At 39.3% G+C, this 21219-nt stretch overlaps 1 protein-coding gene across 1 annotated transcript; it reads right to left on the bottom strand.

The window, feature by feature from the left end:
• Window positions 1-9300: 9300 nt before the first annotated feature.
• Window positions 9301-10461, bottom strand: TAS2R38 (taste 2 receptor member 38). The gene has a single exon (XM_032275793.1). The coding sequence runs from the start codon at window positions 10348-10350 to the stop codon at window positions 9352-9354; it is 999 nt and encodes a 332-aa protein (XP_032131684.1). The 5' UTR covers window positions 10351-10461; the 3' UTR covers window positions 9301-9351.
• Between the last annotated feature and the right edge of the window lie 10758 nt (window positions 10462-21219).

Genomic DNA, 21219 nt, shown 5'->3' with positions numbered 1-21219 from the left:
TATGGTTATGTATGTGAGGTAATGCATATGTTAATCAGCTTGATTGAGCCATTCCACAACATGTGGATATTTCAAAACAATGTGTTGAATATGATAAATATATACAATTTTTATCTTTCAGTTAGAAAATAAAGCAAAAATCATAATGTTTTATTGTGGGATTTACAATAGATGTATTTGTAAAATATATTACAACAAGGGCACGAAGGATGAGGATTGGTGACAATGAAACCATACTTTTGCAAGATCATTGTGTATATGTTAACTCTAAGTAGACTGTGATAAGAATTGATTCTGTAATCCTTAGAGCAACCACCAAAAATTTTACAAAAATAGGTCTATCTGAGGTGCAATAGAGAATTTTTAAAAAGATTTTTCTAAAAGAAAGCAGGAAAGAAGGAAGAGAAAACAAAAACAGATAGGACACATAAATGACAAATACCAACACTGTACACCTAAATCCAACCATGTCGAAATTGCCTTGAATATAAATGAACTATAACAAAGGCCAGCAATTAAAAGACTGGATAAAAATAATATAAAACAATGATCTTCTCTTAACAAACATATAGTTTTACTTTCTGAGATGGCAGACACTTTTATTTTCAAGGGGAGTGGTCTCTTTGTAGTCCAGAGATCTGTGGGCCTGTCTGGAGTGACATGGTGTCTAAGGTCAGAATGCAAAGTCAATACAAGTCACTATGAGCTGTGCGTTCTCCAATGTGCTGGTCTACTTCTTTAACTTTTGTTTTTTAAAAATATTTTTTCTTCATTTTTTTTCTATTGCGGTAAAATATGGAAAACAAAATTTGCCAACTTAACCTTTTTTAAGTGTACAACTTAAAAAAGTTATTAAGTACATTTATAACATGGTATTAAATACATTCATAATATGCAACCATCACCACCATGCAACTCTATAATTCTTTTCATCTTATAAAATCAAAACTCTATAACTATCAAACAGTAACTCCTAATTCCCCCTTGCTCAGACCCCTTGCAGCCACCATTCTACTTTCTGCCTCCATGATTTTGATTACTTTGGTATCTCATATAAGTGGAATCATATAGTATCTCTTTTTGTGACTGACTTGTTGCACTTAGCATAATGTTCTTTTTTTTTTTTTTGAGACAGAGTCTTGCTGTGTCACCAGGAACCAGGCTGGAGTGCAGTGGCAATCTCGGCTCACTGCAGTCTCTGCCTCCTAGGTTCAAGCAATTCTCCTGCCTCAGCCTCCTGGGTAGCTGGGACTACAGGCACACTCCACCACGCCCAGCTAATTTTTTTTTTGTATTTTTAGTAGAGACGGGGTTTCACCATGTTGGCCAGGATGGTCTTGATCTCTTGACCTTGTGATCTGCCCGCTTCAGCCTCCCAAAGTGCTGGGATTACAGGCTTGAGGTCATAGGTATGTGGTCATATCATCAGCAAACAGTGACACTTTGACTTCCTCTTTGCCAATCTGGATGCCCCTTATTTCTTTCTCTTTGCTGATTTCCCTGGCTAGAACTTCCAGTACCATGTTGAATAGAAGTGGTGAAAGTGGGCATCCTTGTCTTGTTCCAGTTCTCAGGGAAAATCCTTTCAATGTTTCCCCATTTAGTATGATGTTGACTGTGTGTTTGTCATAGACGGCTTTTATTACCTTAAGGTATGTCCCTTTTATGCTGATTTTGCTGAGGGGTTTAATCATTATAATTTTGATTTGCCTTTTCCCAGTGATTAATGATGTCGAACATCTTTTCATGTGTTTATTGGCCATTTGTGTATCTTCTTTGGGGAAATGTCCATGCAAGTCCTTTGCTCCCCACTTTTTTTGAATGAAGCAACAAAAGCAAACAGTTAATGAAAGTGAAAGTACACTCCACAGTGTGGGAGCAGGCCCAGCAGTGGGCTCAAGGACCCGATACAGAATCTTCTCAGGCCCAAATACCCGCTAGAGGCTGGTGTTGCCCCCTTCAGAGTTGCAAGTTACCTCAGGCCCTGGGTGGGTCCACAGATGATATCTGGGAGCCAGGGATTGAAGTAAAAACCTTAGAAATTTACCTGGTGTCCCATTCTGCAGCCAAGCTGGCACTCAAACCACAAGACAAAGTTCTTCCCATTCTTCTCTGCCCTTGCCACAGGCAGAGGAACCGCTCTCTGTGGTCACCACCACCGCGGTTCTACAGGGAGCTCTGCCAGTATTCCGCTGATGTTCACTTAAAGATCAAGAGTCCTTCCGTCAGCTTGTGATGAATGCTGCCAGGCCTAGAATTCATTCTTTAGGGCAGTGGATTTCCCCCTGGCTCAGGACAGTCTCAGAAATACTGACCAAGCACCTAGGCCTGGATTCAGGGATCCCAAGGTCCTGCTTGGTGGTCTAACCTACTGTGGCTAAAGTGGACATAAAGTGCAAGACAAAGTCCCATTTCCTTTTCTCAAAACAGAAGGAGTCTTTCACTATAACCACCACAGCTAGAGATGTGCTGGATCTCACCTGAAACCAACATGTCTCAGAGCCCAAACTGTAGCATAGTACCTGGATATCACTGTTGGGTATTTAGGGACCAGGGTCTCTTTAGTCAGTAGGTGATGCATCCTGCCATGTCTCCACTGGGACTGGGCAGCACTGAGTTCAATGCAAAGTCCCTCAATCCCTGCACTCTCCCTCTCCCAAGGGAATGGATTTCTCCACATTGTGTGGCTGCTTCTGGGGTATGTGGGCAGGGTGGCACAAACACTCTCTTAGCCACTCTGACGTAGGTCACGTGCCTCCCAAGTCCACTGGCTCTGAGGATGGTCTAGCACTAAACCTTGTCTGGGAATTGCAGTCCTTCTGGCCCAATCTGCTCCTCAGGTTTACTAGAGCCCCAGAGCACTCCATCTTGCAGTGACAAGGCTGGCCAGAACTTAAGTTCTGGCGTCTGGGATAGGCAATTCCCTTCTGGCTAGGGCCAATTCAAATGCTTCTTCCATGGACAGACATCAGCTGAGTTTCACCTGGTTCTGCTTTCCACTGTGACAGGGCAGCATTGAGTTCAATGCAAAGCCTCACGCTTGCTGTGCCCTCCCTCAAGTACACAGATTCTCCACGCCATGTGGCTGTTGTCAAGGGATAAGGAAGGGTATAGGCTTTTATTCAGCCACCCTGCTCCATTTCTTCCTCTTTCCTTTTCTAAGCTAATAATTCTCTACATAAATTAGTCTTTTTTTTTTTTTTAAATGGAGTCTTGCTCTGTCACCCAGGCTAGAGTTCAGTGATGTCATCTTGGCTTACTGCAACTTCCACCTCCAAGGTTCAAGCGATTCTCCTGCCTCAGCCTCCTGAATAGCTGGGATTACAGGCGCATGCCATGATGCCCAGCTAATTTTGGTATTTTTAGTAGAGATGGGGTTTCACCATGTTGGCCAAGCTGGTCTCGAACTCCTGACCTCTGCCTCCCAAAGTGCTGGGATTACAGGCTCTTGAGTCACCGTGCCTGGCCTAAATTAGTCTTTTAAATCATGTACAAAATAAAATGTGGAGCTACAAACTAACTAAATTTACAATGATACCAGATTTTAGACTTATATTTTTTAAAAGTGTATTAGTCCCTTTAATCATGCAGAGAACAAAAAGCGGAGTTACAATCTTGTTACAAACTTACACTAGCTTTTATCACTGCCCATGTAGCTTTATTAAGGTCTTTATTTTTTTCATACAGCTTTGAATTACTATCTAGTGTTCTTTTGTTTCACCTTGCAGGGCTCCCTTAAGCATTTCTTGCAGAGCAGATATGGTGGTAACGAACTCTGTCAGCTTTTCTTTGTCTGAAAATGTCTTAATTTCTCCCTCATATTTGAAGGACAGTTTACTGAATATAGGAGGATTCACAGTATTGTTTTTAGCACTTTGAATATATTGATCCAGTGCCTTTCTCTTAACAGACATATTTGAAAAATAAAGAGATATTTGAAAGTAATAGGATAGAAATATTAACCAAGTGATATAGTTTTTGTATCACTTGGTGTTGTTCTCTCTAAATCTCATGTTGAAACATAATCCTTAATGTTGGAGGTGGGGCCTGCTGGACTAGGTTTAAACTGTGAGGGCAGATCTCTCATGGCTTTCTGCTTTCCTTACGATAGTGAGTGAGTGCCCACCAGACCTGGATGTTTAAAAGTATAGCGCACCTCCCCTCCCCTCTCTCTCTTGCTCCTACTTTTGCCATGGGAGATGCCTGCTCCCCCTTCACCTTCCGTCATGATTGTAAACTTCCTGAGGTCTCACCAGAAGCAGATGCTCTCTCTGTGCTTCCTGTACAGCTTGCAGAACCATGAGCCAATTAAACCTCTTTTCTTTTTTTTTTTTATTTTATTTTTATTTATTTATTTATTTATTTATTTATTTCCCCCATTTATTTATTTTATTGCATTTTAGGTTTTGGGGTACATGTGAAGAACATGCAAAATTGTTGCATAGGATCACACATGGCAGTGTGATTTGCTGCCTTCCTCCCCATCACCTACATCTAAACCTCTTTTCTTATAAATTATCCAGCCTCAGGTATTTATTTATAGCAATGCAAGAATGATCTAACATATCAAGAAAACTAAAAGCATATGAAAGCTAGAGTGATTATTTTAATATCAGTCCAGGTGAACTTCAAAGCAAGTATTATGAGAAATAAAGGTAATTTTAAATTATTTTATAATTCTAAAATTATAAAAGGGTAAATAAATCAGGTAGGCACAGCAATTATAAACATGTAAGAATTTAATACTAGAGCTTCAAAAAGGATAAAGCAAACACTGACAGGACTACAGAGAGAAATAGACAAATCCACAATTGTGTTGAAACATGTTTAAACTTCTCTCTCATTATTTGAGATTAAAATAACACAAAAAGTCAGAAAAATGTAGAAGATCTAACTAACAGTATCAAACAGCTTGACCTAATCGATAGTTATAGAGCACTATATTCAACCACAGCATGTCTTTTTCAAATACACATTAATTATTCACAAAGACAATATGCTGAGCCACAAAGTAAGTCTCAATAAATTTCAAAATATTGAAATATTATAGAATATGTGTTCTGATGGCATTAAATTAGAAATTAGTATCAATAAGACATCTAGTGAAGTCCCAAATTCTTGGAAATTAAACAATGCAATTCTAAGTAAAACATGGGTCAAACAACAAATATAAAGTGTAATTAGATAAAAGTTCAAACTGAATAAAAATGAAAATGCAACATATCAAAATTTGTGTGATACAGCCAAGATGTGCTGAGCAGGAAACTTAAAGCTTAAGTGTTTACATTAGAACAAAAGAAATGTTTAATTGTTGATCAAATTCTCTGCCTTAAGAAGCTAAAGCAGGAAGAGAACTTAAAGAAGAAATAAAATAATAAATAATAGAACATAAATAGAGGAAATACAAGTAGAGAAAATCAAATGAAAACAAATATTGATTGCTTGTAAACATCAACAAGTTGACGAATCACTAGCTAAAACAATAAATAAAAAGAGACAACAAGGTAATCAAAATTGAGAATAAGGGAATAGGGAAACATACTACAGACATTAAATGTCAGTTAAGGGACATTCTGATCAAACTTATGGCAAAAAGTTAAAAACTTAGATAAAATGGACAAACTCCTTGAAAAATGAAACCAAAATAGACACAAGAAGAAATAGAAAATCTTAATAGTACTATAGCTATTAAATAGGTTGTAATTATTAAAGAAATACAAACCTTTATGAATAAAAAACTTCAGGTCCAAATGGTTTCTCTGGTGAATCGTATCAAATAGAGAAGAAATAATACTAATCTTACACAAAGTTTTAAGAAAATAAATATGGAAGAAATGTTTTCTAACTTGTTTCATTAGGCCAGAATAACTTTGTCACCAAATCTTGACAGATATGCAATTAAAAAAAAAAAAAAACAAAAAGAAAAATAGAGGTTAGTATTTCACATAAATATATATGCAAAGATCCTTAACAATATATTAGCAAATAAAGTAGAGAAACATATAAAGAGAATAATACACTATAACTAAGTGAGGCTTACACCAGGAATGTAAGGTTTATTTAGCATTCAAAGGTTAGTCACTGTAATTCACCATGTTAACAAAATGGAGGAGAGAAATTGTATCTCAATAAATACAAAAAATTTTTAAATAAAATTCAATACTCGTTAATGATAAAAATTTTTAGCAAAGTAGAAATAAAAATAGGCTTTTAAAATCTGATAAAGGGAATCTACAAATGACCTACAGTTAACATTATATCCAATGATGAAATAGTGAATATTCTTTTCCTAAAAACAGGAACAAGACCAGAATGTATATTCACATTAAATCTAATCAGTACTACACTGGAGATCCTAGCCAGTGAAATAATTTTTTTTTTTTTTTAAAAGGGCATACATATGAAGAAAGAAGAAATAAAATTCTTTATTTACTGATGACATTATTAAGTATAAAATTTCAAAGAATCTTCAAACAGCTATTAGAACCAATATATTAATTTAGAATAGTTTTTTGTAAGATAACAGTTAACATACAAAAATCAATTGTATTTTTATATTCTGGAAGCAAATAAATAAAAATTTAAACCACTCTATATACAATAACATTATAAAATATTAAATACTTAGGTATAATTTTATCAAAAGACCTCTACACTAAAAATTACAAAACATTGCTGAGATAAACTGAAGACAAAAAATAAAGAGATATGTTTGTAGGTTTTCAGACTGAATATTTTTGAATATTTTAAAACTTACCAGTAATCTACCATAATCAAAAAGTGAGATATTGGTTAAAGTTTGAACAAATAGATCAATGGAACACAGTATAGAAACCAGAAAAAGATTCATGCATATATAGTCATATGATTTTCGACAAGAGTTCATCAATTAAATTAGAAAATAAAAGTCTTCAATAAATGATATTGGAATACTTAGATAGACATATGAAAACAGCAAAGTTCAGACCTACTTAATACTACACATAAAAATTTAAGATGAATTATATTCTCAAATAGAAAAGTAAAAATGATGAAAATTCTAGAGAAAATCATAGAGACTATTTTTGCATGTCAGAGGCAGGCAGATATTCCTTAGAGCAGACAGAAAAAGCACAAGCATTGTAGAAAAAAATGACACTAGCTTTTATTCAAAGTCATAATTTCTGCTTATGAGCATACTATTAAAAAATGAAAAGGAAAACCACAGTCTAGGTCAAAATATTCACAATACATATGTCAGACAAAGGACTTGTATACAGAGTGTATATGTTATATATTTTCACACATATACATATATGTATATTTGTGTGTGTGTGTGTATATATATACACACATGAATCAAATTACAAATCAATAAGACAACTTAATATGAAACAGTTGTGGATATATATGAGTTGTGTAAGAATACATATATATATATGATCACACATACACAAACGCTACAAATCAATACTCTTACAAATCAATAAAAAGATAACTCAATATAAAATGGGCAAACAAATAGTTACTTTATAATAAAAGAAATACAAATAGCCAAGAAGCACACAAAATTGTGCTCCATATCATTAGTTAGAAGACAAATGCAAATGGAAACCACAATGAGATACCATTTCATTTCTCACTAGAATGGCCAAAATTAAAAAGACTGACAACACCAAACGTTGATGAGAATGTGGAACAGCTCTCCTACATTATTGAGGGGAGCATAACATGTTAGAATCACTTTGGAAAACTCTTGAACAGCTTTTATAAAGTTAAATAAATATAAACTTTATGACACAGTAATTTCACTCCTAGGTATTTACCTGGGAAATGAAACTGCCTAGAGAGAAATGAATTCTTCAAGAATATGTATAGAAACTTTATTCACAGTATCCCCACACTGTAGGCAATGCAAATGTTCAGCAATAGGGAGTAGATAAGCAAGCAGTGACTCATAATATTATGGGTGAACCTCAAAAATGTAATGTTAAAGCCATACCAATAAGCATATGAAAAGATGCTCCACCTCTACACCAACAGGGCATCTAGAACAGTGGATCTCAACATTGGCTGCACCCTGAAATCACCTGAGGACCATTAAAGAAAAAGAAACCTCATTTTGTCTCGAGAGACTTGATTTTATTGGCCATATTTGGCTGGGACGTTGAGATTTTTTTTAAAAGCCTCTTAGGTAATTTCAATGTGCAGCCGAGAGCGAGGACCTATGTCTTTGAGGGAAGCCTAAGACAACTTCAATGTACACAAAGGGAAGGAAGCCAAATGAAGCTGCATATTTTGTAGCCACTGGAGGTGAAGAAATGGCTAAATTTTGGAGGAAAACTGAGATGAAGTATTAGATTAAGAACAAGTGCCTGAGAGGAGGAAGCAGTTCTCTGGCCCCACAGCTGACAGAACTAAGAGCCTTGGTGGTGAGCTCTTACCGCTGTGAAGCCTATCAAGATTTAAATGTCTGGCATATCTTGTTTTCTCCTGAGTCTTTCCGTACCTGATTTGAGGAAAGACTTCCTGGCTGGGTTCCTGTGCAAAGTGACAGAGAAGGCTGAATCTCTACAAACATATCTTTCAGCTAGGCGATTTTAGTAGGGTACCCAACTAGAGAGATCAATACTTGGTATTAGGCAAAGCATCATCTTCAAAGGCAAAGTGGGCATAGTCAGAAAGCCCACACAGGCACCTACTGGCATTCAGGTCACCTACTGAGCAGATCTGCTGCTCTTCCATCATTATAAAGTAGGTCAAAGTGCATTTTCTGAATCAGTGTATTTTCAGACAAAATGACCTCTGTCTTCTTGTAGCTGAAGTTATGTGGTACCTCTTGAATCTGAAATTATGACATAATTTTTTTCCAAGTTTGTCTTTGTTTCCATGAAAATTGTGGAGTTTGAAGAGGATTATATACTTCTTGTAGTAGTGAGTATTTCCAAATATGATGCTAGCGTCAGTCCTGAGAAAGAGGTTTAGCAGTCATGTTAAAAGCCAAACATATTATCTTGGGATTTGGATATTATTTTAGAAGAGGTGATTTCTCATGGTTTGATTCATACCAATAATAAGCTATAGTATATAAAGGATTTACACTGAATACCTCACCTAAATATTTTGTTCATTTTAAGAAAATAAACCTGGGACACCAACAACATTATTCTTGCCTAGGCCATGTATAGTGCATAATTATTTTATTCAGCTATAAGTGAATTAATTGATACAAACTAGAGAGACTTTCAGTTATGTTTTGCAGAAGAAATCGGGAGGCTTAGTGAGGAATCAGAGTTGTATTTCTGAGGAATCAGAGGCATGTTCATGAAGACTGTCAGGCGTCTGAATGAAGAGCTCATTTCATGTCTGTTCTCAGCACAGTGTCCTGGGATCTGCCTTGTGGTCAGCCCTTACCTTCAGGCTGCTCTGAGCCCACAGCAGAACAGTTGTCACAGCTCTCCTCAACTTGGCATTGCCTGAGATCAGGATGGCTGCATGGCCAGAGGGACAAGCTGCCATTATTCCAACACAAACCATCGTACCTATTTTGTTGCGCCACAGAAACAGTAGGGGCACTGAGATGAGGGCAGCACAGAATGACATCACAAAAAAGCAGAAAAAGGAAACAAGAGATTTGAGGGCTTTAATGTGGGCCTCCAGGCTGGGGTCACGAGAGTCTCTGGTATGGACCTTCATTGTCCTCATGTGCCTTCCCAGGGAGACAGTCAGCATCCAAGAAGAAACCAGAAACAATAGGAAAGGAGGGACAGACCACAGATAGCAGATGAGAAAGGAATAAAATAAGTTGAGATCTGTAATCTGCCAGTTGAGTCTTGTATTGTTATTCATGAATAGCACAGTTGTGACTGTGAAGTGAAGTCTGCTAAAAAAGTCCCAAACACAGATGACGGTGCAGATGCAGGAGCAAAGGATAATACCCAGGAGCATGTGGGAGATCTTCCTGGAGACCCATCTTGCCAAGCAGATCAGGAAGGTGTGAGAGAAACGGATGAGCTTAGAGCAGTAGAGGAGGCTGAGGCAGGTGGCGAGCCAGAGGTTGGCTTGGTCAATCATCCACAGCATGATGATGGCTTGGTAGCTGTGGTTCAGTGGCTCTTTCATCTTCTGGAAGTGGGTAAGCTGGACGGCACTCAGGAACAGCAGTCCATGCAGGAAAAGCCGGCTGATGCTGCGACACAGCAGCACACGATCACAGTCGTTCAGTGGCTGCCTCTTCACTATGTCCCAAAAATTCACCAAGAAAATGAAGGCATTGGTCAGAAACCCCACTGCAAACTCCAGGACTGAAATAAACAGAAATGTACTTTTGACTTCATAGGACACAGTGGAGATAGAAGTTAGAATCAACATGATGTCTCTTCTCTAGCTGGCTAATCTTCTCTACTTGGCTAATGTTCTCTAGTTGGCTAATCTGAAGGCCTAGATGCCACCCAGTGCAGAAAGGTAAATGTACATTCCAAGCCAGAATCCCTTCCTTCACAAAGCATCCAGCCCTTTCCCTAGATCTATCCCGAAGTGAGTGCATAAAAGTTCTGGCAGGAATCTTAGAGGGATGTTGTTTCTCTAGAACATCTCTTGGATACATATAAGAGCTCATCGTAGGGTGGAAGACTAATGGTTCTATCTTTTGGGTGATGCAGGATTAATAAATCCAGGTGTTCCTGTACAATGGCCTTCCCAGAGGGCCACAGCACAGCATCAGTGGTGCAAACAAAACATAGCTTCAGTTTCCCAAATTCAGTTTTGCATGCCCATCTGGACCTGTGTGGGTGGAGAAGAGAACAGGATTTGCTTATGGGTTTTAAGGAAACCTGCAGCAGGCAAAGCAGATCTTCTGGTGATCTCAGGTTTGAAATAGAGCCTCTTTCCATTTGCATTCCTTCTTTCACCTGTGAAGCAATGACTCTTATCACAGACTGTGTTTTTAATATAGACAAACGCATGGTTCCTTTTAAGGTGTCAGTGAATGACTGCAGTTTATTTGCTATTGCCAAAGGTTTCATGCAACCATCATTATTATGCCAGGCACTCTGCTTGATAAGGAGAATATTAACACAAACAAGCCTAGCACTCTGCCATGAAGGGAGAGGAAAGGGGGCATAGTTGGCTTGGATTATTACAGAAGCCTTTTTATCTGCTCTCTGTGCCTCCCAAGTCTCTTACTCAATTTTTCACAAAGCAACAGTAGCAATCTTGATAAGATATAATGTAGAGCCTGTCATTCCCCTGTTTAAACCTTTCAGGGCCTCTGAACTCGCTCGCTATTGTTAAAAGAAAAACCTTATCCAAATTAAGTTTAACAGAGTTTAATTGAGCAAAGAACAATTCATGAATTGGGCAGCCTCCAGAGCCAGAGCAGGCTCAGACACTCCAGTGCAGCCATGTGGTGGAAGATTTGGGGACAGAAAAAGGAAAGTGATGTACGGAAAATGGAAGGTACAGAAACAGCAGGATTGATTACAGCTTGGCATTTGCCATAGTGGAACACAGTTTGAACAGTTGGCCACCATTGATTGGCCAAAACTTGATGACTGGCACAAGAGTAGGCTATGGTCTGTCTACAAGTCCATTTAGGTTATAGTTCATAATGTACAGAGAAACCTTCAGGCCGAACTTAAAATATGTAATGAGGTAGCCTTAGGCTTAGCTTGATTTAATACTATAAAAAGCTAAGTTCCTACGGTGGCCTACAGGTCCCACATAATCAGAGCCTCCGTTCTGCTCAGATGCCAACTTCCTCTCTGTCTCCACGCCAGCCACATGGACCTCATTCCTGTTTTGTGAATTCACCAAGCACCCTCCTACCACAGAACCATTGAACTTGCACTTTCCACTCCCTGAATTATTTTTCCTTTACGTCCTCCCATGTCCCACTCTTTCTAAAAAATCTCCTCTCAAAAGTCATCTTATTAGAGAGACTTTCCCTACAAATTGTATCCCTTGCCCTATGAATTGTATGCCATCTAATATTGTTAAATATTAGATGCATACTGTAATATTTAACCTGTTTTACACTTCTGCATATATTCAATTATTACCTATACCCACCATTCCCCACTAAAAATTTAAGTTTCATGGGGGTATTTGTTACTTAACACATATTTTTGAATGAATAAAATTTTCATAAATGAAACGTTTAGTCTATAGCACCCCCACAGGTTATATTTATAACAATGTTGTATTATATTTTTAACATTCCCAGAATTATATTCTAACATACATGTTTATAATTTCTGAAGTCTAACTTTCTCTCCTTTTAAACATTTTTTTTCAGAGTTGTTTTTTTTTTTTAAATTTTAAAAATTGGAAATATTTTATTTTCCCATTTTATTGCATTTTAGGTTTTGGGGTACATGTGAAGAACTGGCAAGATTGTTGCATAGGTACACACGTGGCAGTGTGATTTGCTGCCTTCCTCCCCATCACCTACATCTGGCATCTCTCCCCTTGCTATCTCTCCCCAGCTCCCCACCCCCCACCGTCCCTCCCCTATTTCCCCCCAACTGACCCCAGTGTGTAGTGCTCCCCTCCCTGTGTCCCTGTGTTCTCATCATTCAACACCCGCCTATGAGTGAGAACATGTGATGTTTGATCTTCTGCTCTTCTGTCAGTTTGCTGAGAATGATGGTTTCCATGTTCATCCATGTCCCTACAAAGGACACAAACTCATCGTTTTTGATGGCTGCATAATATTCCATGGTGTATATGTGCCGCATTTTCCCTATCCAGTCTATCGTCGATGGGCATTTGGGTTGGTTCCAGGTCTTTGCTATTGTAAACAGTGCTACAATGAACATTTGTGTGCACGTGTCCTTATAGTAGAACGATTTGTAATCCTTTGGATATATACCCAGTAATGGGATTGCTGGGTCAAATGGAATTTCTATTTCTAGGTCCTTGAGGAATCGCCACACTGTCTTCCACAATGGTTGAACCATTTTACACTCCCACCAACAGTGCAAAATTGTTCCTATTTCTCCACATCCTCTCCAGCATCTGTTGTCTCCAGATTTTTTAATGATCGCCATTCTAACTGGCATGAGATGGCATCTCAATGTAGTTTTGATTTGCATTTCTCTGATGACCAGTGATGATGAGCATTTTTTCATATGTTTGTTGGCCTCATGTATGTCTTCTTTTGTAAAGTGTCTGTTCATATCCTTCGCCCACTTTTGAATGGGCTTGTTAGTTTTTTTCTTGTAAATCTATTTTAGTTCTTTATAAATTCTGGATAACAGCCCTTTGTCAGATGGGTAAACTGCAAAAATTTTTTCCCATTCTGTTGGTTGCCGATTTGCTCTAATGACTGTTTCTTTTGCTGTGCAGAATCTTTGGAGTTTGATTAGGTCCCATTTGTCTATTTTGGCTTTTGTTGTCAATGCTTTTGGTGTTTTGGTCATGAAGTCCTTGCCTACACCTATGTCCTGAATGGTTTTGCCTACATTTTCTTCTAGGGTTTTTATGGTGTTAGGTCTTATGTTTAAGTCTTTAATCCATCTGGAGTTAATTTTAGTGTAAGGTGTCAGGAAGGGGTCCAGTTTCTGCTTTCTGCACATGGCTAGCCAGCTTTCCCAACACCATTTATTGAACAGGGAATCCTTTTCCCGTTGCTTGTTTTTGTCAGGTTTGTCAAAGATCAGATGGTTGTAGATATGTTGTGTTGCCTCCGAGACCTCTGTTCTGTTCCATTGGTCTATATCTCTGTTTTGGTACCAGTACCATGTTGTTTTGATTACTGTAGCCTTGTACTATAGTTTGAAGTCCGGTAGTGTGATGCCTCCCACTTTGTTCTTTTTGCTTAGAATTGACTTGGCTATGCGGGCTCTCTTTTGGTTCCATATGAAGTTTAAGGTGATATTTTCCAGTTCTGCAAAGAAGGTCATTGGTAGCTTGACTGTAAATTACTGTGGGCAGTATGGCCATTTTCACGATGTTGATTCTTCCTAACCATGAACATGGAATGTTTCTCCATCTGTTTGTGTCCTCTCTTATTTCGCTGAGGAGTGGTTTGTAGTTCTCCTTGAAGAGGTCCTTTACGTTCCTTGTTAGTTGTATTCCTAGGTATTTTATTCTCTTTGTGGCAATTGTGAATGGAAGTTTGTTCTTGATTTGGCTCTCTTTAAGTCTGTTACTGGTGTATAGGAATGCATGTGATTTTTGCACGTTGATTTTGTATCCTGAGACTTTGCTGAAGTTGCTTATCAGTTTCAGGAGATTTGGGGCTGAGACGATGGGGTCTTCTAGATATACAATCATGTCGTCTGCAAATAGAGACAATTTGACTTCCTCCTTTCCTATTTGAATGCCCTTTATTTCTTTTACTTGCCTGATTGCTCTGGCTAAACTTCTAATACTATATTGAATAGGAGTGGTGAGAGGGCATCCTTGTCTGATGCCACATTTCAAGGGGAATGCTTCCAGTTTTTGCCCATTCAGTATGATATTGGCTGTTGGTTTGTTATAAATAGCTTTTATTATTTTGAGATACGTTCCTTCAATACCTAGCTTATTGAGTGTTTTTAGCATAAAGGGCTGTTGAATTTTGTCAAAGGCCTTCTCTGCATCAATTGAGATACTCATGTGGTTTTTGTCTTTGGTTATGTTTATGTGGTGAATTACGTTTATAGACTTGCGTATGTTGAACCAGCCTTGCATCCCTGGGATGAAGCCTACTTGATCATGGTGGATAAGCTTTTTGATGTGCTGTTGCAATCAGCTTGTCAGTATTTTATTGAAGATTTTTGCATCTATGTTCATCATGGATATTGGCCTGAAGTTTTCTTTTCTTGTTGAGTCTCTGCTGGGTTTTGGAATCAGGATGATGTTGGTCTCATGAAATGATTTGGGAAGAATTCCCTCTTTTTGTATTGTTTGGAATAGTTTCAGAAGGAATGGTACCAGCTCCTCTTTGTATGTCTGGTAGAATTCGACTGTGAACTCGTCTGGATCTGGGCTTTTTTTGGGTGGTAAGCTCTTAATTGCTGCCTCAACTTCAGATTTTGTCATGGGTCTGTTCAGGATTTCAGCTTCTTCCTGGTTTAGGCTTGAGAGGAGGCAAGTGTCCAGGAATTTATCCATTTCTTCCAGGTTTACTAGTTGATGTGCATAGAGTGTAATAATCTCTGATGATGGTTTGAATTTCTGTGGAATCTGTGGTGATATCCCCTTTATCGTTTTTTATTGCGTCAATTTGGTTATTCTCTGTTTTCTTTTTTATTAATCTGGCTAGTGGTCTGTCTATTTTGTTGATCTTTTCAAAAAACCAGCTCCTGGATTTATTGATTTTTTGAAGGGTTTTTTGTGTCTCTATCTCCTTCAGTTCTGCTCTGATCTTAGCTATTTCTTGTCTTTTGCTAGACTTTGAGTTTTTTTGATCTTGCTCCTCTAGCTCTTTCAGTTTTGACGATAGGGTGTCAATTTTTGATCTCTCCTTGCTTCTCATGTGGGCACTTATTGCTATATACTTTCCTCTAGAGACTGCTTTAAATGTGTTCCAGGGATTCTGGTATGTTGTGTCTTCATTCTCGTTGATTTCGAAGAACATCTTTATTTCTGTCTTCATTTCATTGTTTATCCAGTCAACATTCAAGAGCAAGTTGTTCAGTTTCCATGAAGCTGTGCTGTTCTGGGTTAGTTTTTGAATTCTGAGTTCTAACTTGATTGCACTGTGGTCTGAGAGACTGTTTGTTACGATTTCCGTTCTTTTGCATTTGCTGAGGAGTGATTTACTCCCAATTATGTGGTCAATTTTAGAGTAGGTGTGATGTGGTGCTGAGAAGAATGTATATTCTATGGATTTGGGGTGGAGAGTTCTGTAAATGTCTGTTAGGTTTGCTTCGTCCAGGTCTGAGTTCAAGTCCTGGATATCCATGTTAATTTTCTGTCTGGTTGATCTATCTAATATTGACAATGGGGTGTTAAAGTCTCCCACTATAATTGTGTGGGAGTCTAAGTCTCTTTGTAAGTCATTAAGAACTTGCCTTATGTATCTGGGTGCTCCTGTATTGGGTGTGTATATATTTAGGATCGTTAGCTCTTCTTGTTGCATTGATCCTTTTACCATTATGTGATGTCCTTCTTTGTCTCTTTTGATCTTTGTTGCTTTAAAGTCTATTTTATCAGAGACGAGAATTGCAACTCCTGCTTTTTTTTGCTCTCCATTTGCTTGGTAAATCTTCCTCAATCCCTTTATTTTGAGCCTTTGTGTATCCTTGCATGTGAGATGGGTTTCCTGGATACAGCACACCAATGGGTTTTGGCTTTTTATCCAATTTGCCAGTCTGTGTCTTTTGATTGGGGCATTAAGTCCATTTACATTTAGGGTTAATATTTTTATGTGCGAATTTGATATTGCCATTTTGGTGCTAGCTGGGTGTTTTGCCCATTAGTTGATGCAGATTCATCATTGTGTTGATTCTCTTTACCTTTTGGCATGTTTTTGGAGTGGCTGGTACTGGTTATTCCTTTATATGTGTAGAGCCTCTTTCAGGAGCTCTTGTAAAGCTGGCCTGGTGGTGACAAAATCTCTGAGTACTTGCATGTTCACAAAGGATTTTATTTTTCCTTCACTTATGAAGCTTAGTTTGGCTGGATAGGAGATTCTGGGTTGAAAGTTCTTTTCTTTAAGGATATTGAATATTGGCCCCCACTCTCCTCTGGCTTGTAGGGTTTCTGCTGAGAGATCTGCTGTGAGTCTGATGGGCTTCCCTTTGTAGGTGACCCAACCTTTCTCTCTGGCTGCCCTTAGTATTTTCTCCTTCATTTCAACCCTGGTGAATCTGACAATTATGTGTCTTGGGGTTGCTCTTCTTGACGAATATCTTTGTGGTGTTCTTTGTATTTCCTGGACTTGAATGTTTGCCTGTCTTGCTAGGTTGGGGAAGTTTTGCTGCATAATATCCTGAAGAGTATTTTCCAGCTTGGATTCATTTTCTTCGTCGCATTCAGGTACACCTATCAAACGTGGATTAGGTCTTTTCACATAGTCCCACATTTCTTGGAGACTTTGTTCATTCCTTTTTACCCTTTTTTCTCCATTCTTGCCTTCCCGTTTTATTTCATTGAGATGATCTCCGATCTCTGATATCCTTTCTTCTGCTTGGTCCATTCGGCTGTTGATACTTGTGCATGCTTCACGAAGTTCTCGTGTTGCGTTTTTCATCTCCATCAATTCACTTATATTCCTTTCTATTTTGTCCATTCTCATTACCATTTCGTCAAATCTTTTTTCAAGGTTCTTAGTTTCTTTGCATTTGGTTAGAACATGTTCTTTAAGTTCACAGAAGTTTCTTACTACCCACCTTCTGAAGTCTGATTCTGTCATTTCATCACACTCGTTCTCCATCCAACCTTGTTCCCTTGCTGGTGAGGAGTTGTGATCCCTTGTAGGAGGAAAGGTGTTCTGGCTTCGGTTGTTTTCATCCTTTTTGGGCTGGTTTCTTCCCATCTTTAAGGATTTATCCACCTGTCGACTTTGTAGTTGCTGGCTTTCAGATTGGGTCTCAAATCTTTCAGATTGACGTTCTGTTTGTTGATGATGAGGTTATTTCTGTTTCTTGGTTTTCCTTCTGACAGTCTGGCCCCTCTGCTGTAGGTCTGCTGAGGTCCAATCCAGGCCCTGCTTGCCTGGGGTTCACCTGCAGCAGCTGCTGAACAGTAAGGGTTGTTACCAGTTTTCTTCTTCTGCTATCTTTGTCCCAGAAGGATACCCGCCAAGTGTCAATCTGATCTCTCCTTTATGAGGTGTCTCTTTGGATATATAGGGGTCAGGGAGCTGCTTGAGGATATGGTCTCTTCTTTATAGGAGCTCAAATGGTGAGCTGTGAGCTCTGTTGTTCATTCAGAGCTGCTGGGCAGGTACGTTTAGGTCTGCTGTAGCAGAACTCATAAACTGCTTTTGGTTCCCAGGTGCTCTGTCCCAGGGATTTAGGGCTTTATGAGTTTTGGTTATGCTGTTGCCTTCTCTCTGTCTTTTTTTTTCTTTCAGAGCTAACCTGTCCAGCAAGGAGGCAACCTAGTCACTGTCTGCCTGTAGAGGATTTGCTGAGCTGTTGTGGCTCTGCCCAGCTGCTGAGTGAACTTCCCTGCAGTCCTGTTTATATGGGTGTAGTTAGAACTGCCTCGGCAATGGTGGCTGGCATCTATTAAGGCGGAGCCTCTCTGCAGTGGTGGGTTGTCTTGGCAACGGCGGGCTGCCTCAGCAATGGCGAGTTGCCTTGGCAACGGCGGGCTGCCTCAACATTGGCTGACTACCTCTGTAGTGGTGGGCTGCCTCCGTAATGGCAGACACCCCTCCCCCACAGAGCTGGACCTTCCCGGGTTCAGCTGCGCTTGCTGTGAAACTCCCAATCCAGAGTTTCTGGTTGCTGTTCTTTTGTGGGGGTGGGACCAGCCTAGCCTTATGGTCTGGCTCCCTGCCTCAGAGCCTTTTTTTTTTTTTTAAGTTGGTGTTCCAGTCGCCTGTTGAAGAGGCGCCGCGGTGTGTGTTTTCTCCCGTGTGACAACTCACTGTGCTGGCTTGAACAGTGGCACTGAGATTCGTGGCGCTTTTTTTTTACCCTGGAATCTACTGTCCTGGCTCCCTGTTCAGTCCCCTTTTCAAACAGAAGAATGGGCGACTTCCCATGGCTCCAGTCGCCAGTCAAAAGGGCACCCGGACCGGTGTATTTTGTACGGAGAATCACTGCTCCAGGGTGCCGCCAAAGCAGCCGCACGGGGCAAAGCAGTGACGCCAGCCTGCACAGCCGCGCTGGCTGAAACAGCCGCACTGGGGACCCGTGGAGCTCCTCCGCCTGGGAATTGCCTAGTCTGTGGGCAATGAAAATGCGGCTTCCACTCACCCTCTGCGCTTTCACTGGGACCTGCAATCCTGAGCTGTTCCTAAATGGCCATCTTGGATCCTCTAATCCCCTTTTAAACATTTTCAAATATTTGTTGAGCTCTGGCCAATTGGATGGATTTCATGATCCCATCTATAAGCTTTGGAAAAATTCAGGCTAGTTACTCAGTAGAGATTGGAGAATTGATTATTTAGAGACTCGGTGTTGTTTTCCAACATTTCCTCCCACTCTGGTGCTTCCTTCCCACTCTTACAAATGCGGTGACTTTATCTGTTCTTTTCCAGTTGTTTTATGATTGCTCTTTATGTGTCACTCACTCATATTAGGGAATGAGTGAAGATGGAAGGAGAGGAGCAGTTGAGTGGCTCTGCTTTTGGCTTGCTATCTGTTGTGTGATAACATCTTCTTAAGAAGTGGAGCTTGCTCTGCCTAGTGCTTTGCTGGCCCTCTCAACTAGCTCTTCACAGCCACACTTTGGGCATTTCTCTAAGTGTCCTCTCAGCTTAGAGGCAAAGGCTTGTGTTGAGAGTGTGGGCTCTGAATCCAGGCTACCTCAAGTTAAGATCTGGCTCTTCTGTTTTCACTGTGTGATCCTGACAAGTGATTCAACTCTTTCCATTCATCTCAGATGAAATGGAGATGATGTTCAAAATAGTACCTAACTCAGAGGGTGGCAAGGATTACCTAACTTAACACACAAGATGTGCTTGGAATTGTGACTGGTACATGATGGCCCAGTCGATAAATGTTAGTTACTATTACCATTGTTCTTATGTGTTGTTCTTGATGTTCCTCACCCAGTCCTCTTTTTTGCATATTCATTAAAAATACTCCTTTAATCCTTTAAGAGTTATTGGCGCTGCCCCATTGGTGTTTTTACTTTTTCTTTGTATTTTTTATGTTTTCTTTTTACTAAAGCTCCTTATCATTAGTAATGACATAAGTCAGTGATTACTAAAGATGTTCGCTCTTGTTTTATTCTGAACTGTTCATATGCAGATAGTTATATAGTCTTTATTTGTGCGTCATGATGTAGCAGTTGTATTTAATTCATTGTGTTTGCGATCACTTCATTTGGGTCATTCATGCTTACAGAATGTCAAACACGGGCAGTTCTGCACTTTCAACTGAAGCTAATTTTCTCCTTGCCTTCACCACACCAGGTGGCGGTATTGCATTAAAGGTGTTTAGAAAAGATGTTTGCTTCCCTAAAAAGTCTATGTAGAAATGTGCTCCACTGCACAAGCAGTGATATAAAACTGTACAGTTAGAGCCATTTATAACAAGATTATAACCTTTTATATAAAAATAAAGTACTTTATGTTATTTCTTGGAACACCAAATCCCAACTTAATCTTTCAATAATCGAGGGCTCTTTCAGAGAATGGTAACACAAACCTTCATTGATAATTCCCCCTCCATTTGACTTAGGTATACACAGTGTTTGGGATTATCTAAACAATCTTCTTTGTAGATAGTCCTTAGAAATTGGCTATTTTTTGAAAAATGGTTTACTCAGGAAACTAAAAACAATAAAGTCAACTGCAATGCTAGTAAGAGCAGTGGCAGGAATACAAAATTAATCAGATGTAATAAAAAAATCTTAGTCCCTGGAATTTGCAACTAAACATGTTAAAAATTCTTAACCTATGTAAACTTGTGTTTAGACTTTTGCTGCCACTTATTTTTGGAGACTGGAATTACATTCTTTGGATTGATTTTTAAAAGTTGCTCTTCATCAGCTTGACAGAAGAACATTATTACTAGTAATATCAAACCCCATTCCCTTAAAATACCTTGCTTAGATGTTTCCAATGACTAGAGAAATGGACATACCAATATATGTTTATTAAGAACAAAATATATTCCAGCTGTTGTAATGGGCACTGAGGACACACTGGTAAACAAAGGGGTATTAGAGGAACTGAAAGAGCAGAGCCTTAAAGTAAAACCATAAAGCTTAAAGTAAGCCATACCTTACTTTAGGGGAAAAACACCACTAGATGACTTCAGATTGTAGAGTTAACTGTAAGAAACAATGTTGGGGGAGAAACAATGGACAGGAAACAGACGATTGGGGTAGTGTCAGAAAATACAAGCAGTGACCATAATCAACAGAACTCAAAACATGAAATGGCACCCAGAAAGGTGATGAGGCAGGAAGGAGCTCGGTGCTTTCACGGGGAAAGGGGAGGCCCTGATGGCTGGCTTGTAGCCACAGGTGAGACTGTGCTCAGGGCCAGGGCAACTGCTTCCACTACTGTGTGATTACAATAGAAAGTGACCCGTGATTGGCTAGCTACCATTTCCCTGCCCCTGTAATTGGCTATCTCTTGTCCTTCCCCACCCCGTGATTCGCTATCTCCGGCCCACCCCCACC

Source organism: Sapajus apella, unplaced genomic scaffold (genome assembly GCF_009761245.1).
Source record: "Sapajus apella isolate SASKATOON/1434 unplaced genomic scaffold, GSC_monkey_1.0 scaffold7, whole genome shotgun sequence".
NCBI lineage: Eukaryota > Metazoa > Chordata > Mammalia > Primates > Cebidae > Sapajus > Sapajus apella.
The sequence above is the reverse complement of the archived record's forward strand: the minus strand, read 5'-3'. Positions and strand labels throughout refer to the sequence as shown.

Bases quoted from the DNA above. Each gene is read 5' to 3' on its own strand.
- TAS2R38 (XM_032275793.1), bottom strand. From the start codon at position 10,350: ATGTTGATTCTAACTTCTATCTCCACTGTGTCCTATGAAGTCAAAAGT.